This window comes from Aplysia californica, unplaced genomic scaffold (genome assembly GCF_000002075.1).
Source record: "Aplysia californica isolate F4 #8 unplaced genomic scaffold, AplCal3.0 scaffold00006, whole genome shotgun sequence".
Classification (NCBI taxonomy): Eukaryota; Metazoa; Mollusca; class Gastropoda; order Aplysiida; family Aplysiidae; genus Aplysia; species Aplysia californica.
The window spans coordinates 1,102,872-1,113,341 of NW_004797276.1; the positions used below are offsets into that span (position 1 = coordinate 1,102,872).

General features: G+C 40.2%; 1 protein-coding gene across 1 annotated transcript in view; it reads right to left on the reverse strand.

Moving 5' to 3' along the window:
- LOC101855688 (ATP-dependent translocase ABCB1) overlaps window positions 1-10,470 on the reverse strand; it is a gene marked incomplete at its 5' end in the record, with an annotated part of 27,080 nt that overhangs the window by 15,070 nt on the left and 1,540 nt on the right. Inside the window, 8 exon segments of the mRNA XM_035969229.1 lie at window positions 490-654; window positions 1,276-1,413; window positions 3,142-3,303; window positions 4,305-4,475; window positions 5,145-5,348; window positions 5,919-6,044; window positions 8,485-8,595; window positions 10,278-10,391. Of these exon segments, the coding sequence (XP_035825122.1) occupies window positions 490-654; window positions 1,276-1,413; window positions 3,142-3,303; window positions 4,305-4,475; window positions 5,145-5,348; window positions 5,919-6,044; window positions 8,485-8,595; window positions 10,278-10,391 (1,191 nt within the window).

Below are 10,470 nucleotides of genomic sequence, written 5' to 3' on the forward strand. Positions count from 1 at the left end.
GAGAGAGAGAGAGAGAGAGAAAGAGAGAGAGAGAGGGAGGGGAGTTTTTGTATGATATTAGTATGCAAAATATTGTGAGTTATGCTAATTGCATCTCGTCATATGTTTTAAAACTTGACCTTGTCTTCTCTGTAAGTTAAAACGCCAGATCAGACAAATCAGTTGACACCATGTTAACAAGCAAACATCAGAGAGGAAAGAAAGAGAGGAGACGGTTGCTCCGACTTCGAAGACAAAAAAGTAAAGTAAGGCCTACTTAAATTTTCCGCCAAAATTCTATCCCTTTCAGCAGACACATACGCACATCAGTATGTGCCCAGCAAATTACATGTACTTACTTTCAATTTTTACACGAGCCTCTGCGATTTCAGCTTCGTTGTAGGTTCTTATAAAGACTTCCATGTCATCATTGTACTCTCAGTTCACGTTGTATATTATCTATTGTAACTTAAAGTGATAAACAAACACGACAATCAACGTCTGTCTTACCCTGGTAACCTCAGCGAAAACGATTCCCCAAGCAGGTTGCACGGCGCCGTTTATAAAACCAGCAACGCAGCCAATGAGGATGCAGTACCATTCTGGGGCGTTCATCTTCAAAAGACGTATTACTGGCTCCTGTAAGACTGGGTATACCTCAGGGGCCTCTTCTGACTGAAATAGAATTCAGACCAATGTATCAGTGTCTATTTTCAATGAAATACCTTCTTGTGTTATTAAATTCGTCGCTTCATCTGTGTTCTTCCCATTTGTGTTTTTATGTCTGTCTTTATCTCCCATAACGTTTCCTTTTTCTATCTTCCTTGCTTACATCCTCCTTCTCCTATTCCTCCTCTTCCCTCCCCCCCATCTTTCCCCTCCTCCTTATTGTTATAGATGCTAGCTTTTTAAAAACGTACGCGGCAAAGTATAACTAAAAAGACGGCGATTTGATGTCTAATGGGAAATGTTTTGGGGTTTCTTTTTGATTGTTTCTTCTTTGCTTTGAAATCGAGCTCAAAGACTGTAACTGTATAACTGAAAAGTGCGGGCAGATTGTTGAATAAGGAGGTTTTTCACAGGACATGAAGCTCGAGATCTTGTGTACTTCACGTAGCCAAAGAGTTATCTTGTTTTGTTTTGTTTTTGTTCTTGTTTTTGTGCATGTTTTTTTAGAAATGGGGGCGGAGGGGGGGGGGTATAGATCTTTCCAATCACACGGTTTGCTCTATTGAGATAATTGGGAAGAGATAGACGAACTCTACCAACCTATGCAAAGGCCTATTTTGGTCTCACCTCATGCACCAAGATATTACTGTTGTGGTCAGCGAGCTTTTGTGCCATTTTCTTCTTTCGTTCAGCCACATCCTTATAGAAGGTTCCGTCGCTTTCGCTGTCTGTGGTTCCCTCATCTGTGGGAGGTTCACATGTCACCTAACTTTAGGTATTATGTCCCTTTTGTTAACACAGAACATTTTTAAAAATTTAACCCCCCCCCAAAAAAAAAATAATAAATAAATAAATAAATAAATAAATGGTGTAATAAAAGAGATTTCAGTCTGCAGACTATGGAAACACCAATACTTTTAATACCAGTAAAAATCAAATTAACAGATGTAAAGAAAACATTCTTAAGAATTTGCTTAGTGGCTAGCCTATATGCATAGACAAACTTTAAATAAATCAAATGTGTCTAAAACATTGCAAGCATAACGACATGCTGAACGTTAGTAAGGTCACCAAGTCTTGCTCAAGGACACGCGGGGGGTGGGGGGGACCAATCAAAGGAACTCGCATGTTTGGTGTTATTTGGAGAACCTTTTTTTCGTCACCATTAACCTTCAAAGGTTCTGCCGTATTCGTCTGCATGTAGTGTATGTTGTGAGCTATTGGGGAAGTCCCATCATAAAAGTCAATGAGGTTTGTAGCCACTGCAACCGTACTGACATCGCTGTGTCTTTTTGTACGTTTGTTGTTACCACTGCAATGATATCATTATTTTGTTCTGTTTTCCTTGCTTTTTCTTTCACCGTTGATGGCGACAGTAATGATGCTATTTATTTAGCTGACAGTGAATTTGGAGGAAATTGCTGTTGAAACCGATTCCACTGTTTGCATAACAATATGGCTTCGGGTTATGGCAGATGATACTGTTCTCTTGCGTATGGCTTTTTTTTTTCAGAGTAATCTAAAATCATCCCAAGCTTAGTTGTAGTTGGGATACCGGTCCAATGGAAGTACAAACAACGTTCTATTTTGGGCGCGTGAGTGGATATACTTTTCTGTCACATGGTGAATGTATTTCGTTAATCATAATAGTGGCGATAACGACGAAGAGGAGAACAGGGGAGGGGGTGGGCTTGGTAAGAGAACGGCGATGACAGCGATGATGAATGAGGTGGTGATGGAAATGGTCTTGAGGACCAAGTACTCACATTTTTGCATCTTCAGCGTCCGGACACCATTTAATGTTGAGAAGGGAGGAAAAAAAGAAATTTCAAATAATTTAGACAAGATATAATGCACATTCAGATTAAAAGAGAGTACCGACAAACTGATTCCACGTAGTAGGTAATTAAGGAAACTGGTAACAATAAACATATGAAAACAATAGGACATGTTTCTAGTCTTCCATGCATTCTGGCTTGGCCCTTGACAGGCAGAGTCTAAGCTGACATACGGGCACATAATCTACATTGTGTCTGTGGGCTCGAAACAAAGTAGAAATTCAGTTAAAGTCACAATTGCAGTTCGCAAATTCAATGATTAACAAGTACACACATTCATTGCAACCCAGTATCACGAACCAAAGTAGCCTAGACAGCTATTGGGATTTGACAGTCACTCTTCGAGGATTAAGCTTGTAGTCTGTCAGTATGCTTGCTGTTCTGTCAGTCTACCAAATTATTTTGTATTGTAAGTGCAAAGCAGTCAACCTATCTATCTATCTATCTATCTATCTATCTATCTATCTATCTATCTATCTATCTATCCATTTTGTACCTTTAAAAAAATTGTATCTATGAAAACAACAATAATTTGATACAATATAAAGGAATCTGGTTAATTAATTACCAGCCAGAAAAAGAGGAAATGGTGGTGGGGCATTGGGGATAGGAAAATACTAACACAATTTATTTAAATGGTTTGAGCGATTTTCACCTGTTCTGATGCCAAGTGATAATAGATGCCTTTCTTTGCCATCAGCTCGTCATGGGTGCCTTGTTCTGCCACTCGACCTTTCTCAAATGTCACAATGACGTCAGCATTTCGGACCGTGGACAGACGATGGGCTATCAGGAGAGTTGTCCTCCCTTCTCGAGCCTGTAGAAACAATAGAAAGGGGGTGGGTTCAATGTAATTGTAATTTTTAGACCCCTGTAGATAAAATTTAGATAGCTTAGAAGGCGGAATTCTTTAATCTTGCCTGCCAGGGGCAACACGGCTGAACGGGATCCCAGCAGACAGAGACGCAAAATTGTCCACTCGGGAATCGAAATCCACGATCCGTGTGAGCAACATGGAAGAAGCTAACCGTTACACCACAGGTTGCAGGTAACGTAATGACAGGAATGCTCCCCTACCCAAGCTTTATTCGAGCCTTGTCATTCAAAGTTAACTTTAAAAATTTCACTTTAGATTTCACGCTTGAATTTGCAATTTGTTGACTGTGCCCAGAAAATAACACAGAAGAGACAAATATGTTTTGTTGCTCTCTGTTACCATGGCTCAGTCTAATTGGAGATTAACGCTAAATCGGAGACATGCCTTTAAAACCACTATACTGGGTTGAAAGGGCGTTAAACTCCCCGCTTACTGTATCATACAATACGAAGCTATATTATACAGCACTGTTACATATCACATAAAGTGATACAGGAAAAGGCTGAAACACTGATAGATCGTTTAGATAATTTAAGCACGGACGATCAAATCGAAAGAATTACTCAGTTTCCTAATTCAACCATAACCTAACATGGTATTGCTATAAAAACTGAAAATAAAAACACTCATATTTTTGAACAGCGTGTTTTTATTTACTGGTTGCTACTTATAATCGGGGGAGAATTGGAAGTCTATGTGTTGTGCTTTTAAAACGACCAACAGTGAATCTAGAGGTGAGTAACCGTCAATACAAGCAAACAAGCAACATATTTTAAATAACAATTTAAAATTGTCTTTCGTGCATGACATCAAAGCTACCTCAGTGTTGGTCCCACAGATAATGGAGATCTTGGATGTGCGTAGTAGGTCAAGTAAGTTCCGAATGGAGGGCTAGAGTAGACATTCACCAACAAAAGTACGCATTATTATTATCTACTCACTTTATCTAGAGCAATCTGCACAACCGCCTCGCTCTCTGCATCTAGCGCGGACGTGGCTTCGTCAAGCAACAAGATTTTGGGATTCTTCACCAGGGCTCGAGCAATGGCCAGCCGCTGCTTCTGACCACCACTAAGCTGTGCGCCTCTCTCCCCAACATGAGTGTCAAATTTCTGAGGAAAGGGATAAAGGAGAATGTAGTGGTTAGAATAGCCTCATACATGAGTTTAAAAGTAAAACGCCAAAGGCAAAAACACGTTATGTTGAATAAATAGAGTAAACTTCAAAAACACATGTCTATTGTGAAAAGGTTTATTATGGAGACAATGCCACAGTACTCATGGCTCAGTGTGAAGTGCACAGTCAAATATGAAGTAGAATCTGAGTCCTTGGAGAGCTTGTGTATCTGTTCCCTTCTTGTCCAGACAAATACCCTCTTTGTTGAACAAACATGTTCAGGTACAAACAACGAGGACTGAAAAGTAGAAACCCCTACTATGCATTAAACATGCTCTAAGCAATAGCAAGCACGTGATTTGCATTACGTCAAAGAGTAAGAGATAAAAGCAAAAATGTTAATTCCCTCTAGCCTAGTGGAAATAATACATTTCCTCACATTGTTTGTTCAATTGTTTGAAGGCAATCAAGATTGCAAATGTTTGTAAATAGGTGTCTCTTGTCACTTTGCATGACTTCTATAGATTACATCTGAATTTCTCTGGAATGAAAAATGTAAGCTTATTTGTGAGTCTTCCTGACATAAAAGCTATACGTAGCTATTTTTAATAAATGAACCAAAAAAGATGACATTTCAAAATTGTCACGATCTTAAGAGTTCTTACGTTAGGCATCTTCATGATGAAGTCGAAGGCGTTGGCCTTCTTGGCTGCCTCTATGATCTCCTCCATGGTGGCGTCCTCCCGCCCGTACCGGATGTTCTCCGAGATGGAGGTGGCGAACAGAACCGGCTCCTGGCTCACCATGCCCAGGTGCTGACGCAACCACCGGATGTTGATGTCACGAACATCCACGCCATCGATACACACCTATGGGTTGGTGGGGTTGGTTGGGAGATAGTTTATTTTTTCATGGCTATTGCTTACAAGGACAAGGGGGGAAAGAGGGAAAAGAAGGAAAAGGGGGGGGGGGGGGTCTGTTCCACTTGATTCGATTGATCGTGTTAAAAAATGGACAATGTGTTCATTTGTTTGTTCAGCCGTCTCTAATAATTACCTTGCCGTGTTGAAAAGGGTCTTAAAGGATATATTTCATTTCACAGCCCGATCCTAAAAACTGTGCTGTCTAAGATGTAACCTTTCATCCTCCTGTGATCGACGGTTTCAAGCATATCATAAATTAGTTCTCAGAGTGACGTAAGATATTAGTGAGTTTATCAAATAGGAGTTAGTCCAGATTAAAGTGTGACAGCAAAAATATGAATATCAATAATCACCATATCACTTTCCTGCTATCTCCTTCCCACCACACTGATATTTCTCATGAGTAACAAAAATTTTCTTATAAAATTGGGCCCTCCCATCTCCAAAAGATGAACCCTTACACCTTGAGAAGATGAACCCTCCCATCCCCAGAAGATGAACGCCTTCAGAAAATACCTCTCCCTGGTCCGGATCGTAGAAGCGGAGCAACAGCTGCATCACAGTGCTCTTGCCACAGCCGCTGGGACCCACAAGGGCCACTGTTTGACCCGGCTTGACGATCAGGTCAAGGCCACGTAGAACCTGCCAAGAACAAGGAAGAGAAAGGGAAATGGATGACATTGTTTTAAAATACTGTCGAAATTGTCGAAGACGGTCACCAATTGTCCAAGAAAAAGTGGTTAAGTTATCTTAGCCAGGTGGGCTTTTTGGACGGTGTAATTATAAACAATTTTAAAAACAAAGGGGTAGTGGTTCCTTGTACGTGTAGTTGGGCCAGTTAGAGCAGGTGCGATTGTACTTCAATTTTTTTTATTATTCCGTTCGAAGTCTACTCGTATTTTCGACACAGCTAGGGTAAGCAAGAGACATCTCCTGCGTTGGTTTTTTCGTCTAAAGCTCGAGCATACTAGGAAATTAATTTCCACTCGTAGCACAGCTGCATAGCTTAATATAACTGTGTGTATGTGGAATCGTGGCGAAATCAGGCACTCGTCGGAATAACCAAATCGAAGAAACCGATATTTTTTCCCTCGCTTGCCAATTTTGATTTGATATTTAATTACCTTTTTTTCAACATTTTTATGTCCCTTTGAAAATACATGTCTGATGTCTGTCTGGATTTTTACTGAAAACCCTTGCTCAAAAGCACCAAGCATGTAAAAGTGTTGTTGAATCTGCAGGTCACCAAATTTTAGTGGCCATTTTCTCGTTTATGTTTCATCTGACACCAGGTGACCTCCATCACGTTTAAAATACATCCACTTCCATTAAGGATAGATTGGCACTATTTCATCAAAAGCAAGACAAATAAATAAGCTTTAACAATATATCAATACTTGTAACTCCATAGACCCAAAAGTCGACAAGCGCTTGATTACTCTGTGTCGCTACAAACACACACACACACACACACACACACACACACACACACACACACACACACACACACACACACAAACACACACTAACACACCCATACGCTCTCACACACACACACACACACACACACACACACACACACACACACACACACACACACACACAAACACGCATAATATATATTATACATATACCTATATATATGTTTATATATATGTATTACGTAATGTAAGGTAATGTGATGATGATAAATCATAAAGGAGTTCTCATGCACCTGTGCCTTTTCCTTCAAAGTACTTCAGCTGTGACAATTATTGCATATTAATCTAAATGTATTCATGTGAGGAATCGATTCAGACAGATCAAATTTTATCCACAGTGAGATCTTTGAATTATATTATCTTATACCGTATATCCATTGGCAGGATCGGATCAGGACAAGCCGGACTTTTTAAATGACGGTTTCAATGCACTCTGCTAATAAATCTCTGCTTTACTTTATTAAAACTTTGACCTCTGATGACCGATACATTTGGTGCATACGTTGTGGCACCGCGTGGTGTTGTAGCACACAAAACTTACCGTTCACACCATCGCCACTACCTTCAATAATGGTTTCAAGTGCCAACTGCCGGATATGAGATACTGTTGATGGTTGTTCTTTTAAATCCCACACACACGGAATATTGTGATAGCTGTTTATGAGCCGCTTCCAAAAAACAACAACCAACCCCTCCCCCTTACACACATACACACACACACACACACACACACACACACACACACACACACACACACACACACACACACACACACACACGCGCAAAACCCGCTGCCTGGTATCGTATTCCACGCGCAAACAAGAGATCTTACCTTGACAGCGCTCATCATGCGGTTCGTAAGCTACAAGCCTTCTGATAGGCTGTTCTCACCCGACGGGTATGACCAATTCGATTCAGAACTAACATATCTGATTTAGCAGGATTCAGTCGAATTGAGCCACTTGGGTAGTTTTTGCCCTTCTATGGAGAAAAATCTTGCCGACTGTTTCAAATGAATTAAATGTATCAAATAGACAATGTGCCCATGGTATCACACGGGAGTAGGACTACACCATGCAAGGTGGTTGTTGTGCTTTAAAAAAATATTACACATTTTGCTAAACAAATTTATAACCGAAATGTATAAACGCGACTTTTTTTATATGCACGCAATTATAATGAAATGAGCTCGTTTGTTAGACCTTGTTACCTGAAAGCATGGGGTCGGGTCCGGGTAGATGTTAAAAGTGTTTGGTTTTTAAAAAACTTATTCCACACATAAATCATCTAACAATGCGCATGAAAAGAGAAAATCTTTGAAACATACTGAATTTCCTCATGAACTTATCTTTTAAAAACCTCTTGGTAGTGAAAATCTGAAGGTAACTCTGGTCCTCTTTTTCTTTCTTTTTTTAAAGTAAAGATGAAGCGTAACAAGGGTGCAGCAAATGTCACATCTTAATATGTGATCATAAATGGAGAGGCAAGTGGCATTTTTCTTAAAATCTAAAGTATATTATATGAGCAAGCATTTGTCATTATTGTAGGTCTGAAGAGACGAGTTGAACTCAAACTACTGAAGTTATGCAGCTTCCTATTACCTTCACCGAGGGTCTGGATGGGTAGTTGAAGTGGACCTTCTTGAAACGTATGGTGCCTGTCAGTGACGCCGGCTTCAGGCCCACGCGAGAAGCTCCATCAATCTGTGGCTCCTTTTCGGGAAACAGGTGAATACAATCAGAATAGGACGTGCAACAAGCCGCCCGTGTGACTTTAGTACAACCTAGAGGTTAGTGCATGGATCAATATGTACTGCTTTCCACCGCATACTACCTAGTCGTGATTAACTGACGACAGTCTTGCTGTCATTTCTTTGATGCTAAACAGAAATAAGAATGAAATTTTTAAAAATAAATCTGTTTAATCAATGCCATAAGGGAATGTGTGTTACAATGCCGTACACAAATACTGGTACATTAATTAAAACATAAATGCATGAACAGTACGTAAAATCCACTTACATAGACACTCTGTGCATCATTACTGGCTGCTACTGTGCAGCTCCCAAGTTTGGAGCTGGGATTATTGTGCGTTGCTCAAGAATCAGTGACCACCCCCCACCCCCCTAAACGCTGTGTCATTGACACACACTTGACATTAGTTTTTATCCGTCCAGCTTTGAATTTATATTACACAGCAGACGTTCACGTGACATTTTTAAAGTAGACTGGAAATAGGTACATTCTGGACTATTTCAAACGATACATAGCGATCAGAAGCTACAATTTTATAAAATTTTACATTCTAATCATGAAAATCTGGTTCCGTAATGCTCTTATGAATAATATTGAATGCTATCTTCGTTTCAATTTTGAGGCCTGAAGGATGAGTGGCTTCTTTTAAAAACATGCTCAAAGTTCGGGGCCACCAGCATTATAATAGATGCCTATGTGGTTTAAAGGAACAGAGCAAAAGTACAAATACTATGACTGTAAGGGACAAGGGGATTACAACCAGACATAGGTGCAATGACTGCAAAGTTCAAGGGACGTTGTAAGTATATTCGATTAAAATATTCAAAGCAATTGTTGCTGTTTTACACCCCCCCCCCCCTTTAACACAACTTATATCATTTAAGAAGCAGGCTGTTTCGTCCCTGTCTATGAGAGCCAGCCCAGGCTGATTAGGATACAAAGTCCCAGAAGAAGGACCGAGACACTCGATTTGAAAAAATCCTCACACAGGAATTCAACTCTCATCTTCTGAATGCAACAGCAAAGCGCCTAACCCCTATTACATCGCCAGATGCCGGTGATTACAAAAAGTCAAAGAAACGCGCGTATCAAGATTGGCGTCGCCTCGTAACCATGAGCCACATTCCAACAACAACAGCACATCTTTGGGGTGATCTGAATCTTTAGCTAAGTCACTGTACAGTTTACTTTTGAATTCTCTCCAAGCTCAAAATCTATTTACATTCCGCCTTCGAAATGTGCTTAGTTTTGTTTTGTTTTTTTTGTTTTTTTGGGGTGGGGGTGATTTTTGTTTGGTTTCTGCGGAGGGGGGTGGGGGAGAGGGGGTTTAATTTGATTGGTTTTGACACGCATACACACGTACAGAGATACACACACACATACACACACACACACACACATACACACACGCGCGCGCGCGCGCACGCACACACATTCACACATATACACTCATGACGTGTAGCCTATGAATTTTATGTCAGTGAGAACTACAGCACTGGGTCTCTCCAGTCATCAACCTGTTCACTGGTGTCAGTCTTTAAAATGTGGCTCCTTTTCAGGGGGCAGAGAACAACGTCAACAGATCCCGTTTTCAAAAGTTGTAAACATAATGGTGGTATACTGAGAATCAGTATACTCACCCTGTCGAGAACAACATAGACGTTGTAGGCTGATGACAGTCCGGTGCTTATCGTTTTCACGGACGTTGACGCCAGGCCGACAGAGACGTAAGCAATTAGAGATGCGAAGAACACCTGAAATAATAATCATCATCATACTAATAATAATAATAATAATAATAATAATAATAATAATAATAACAATAACAATAAT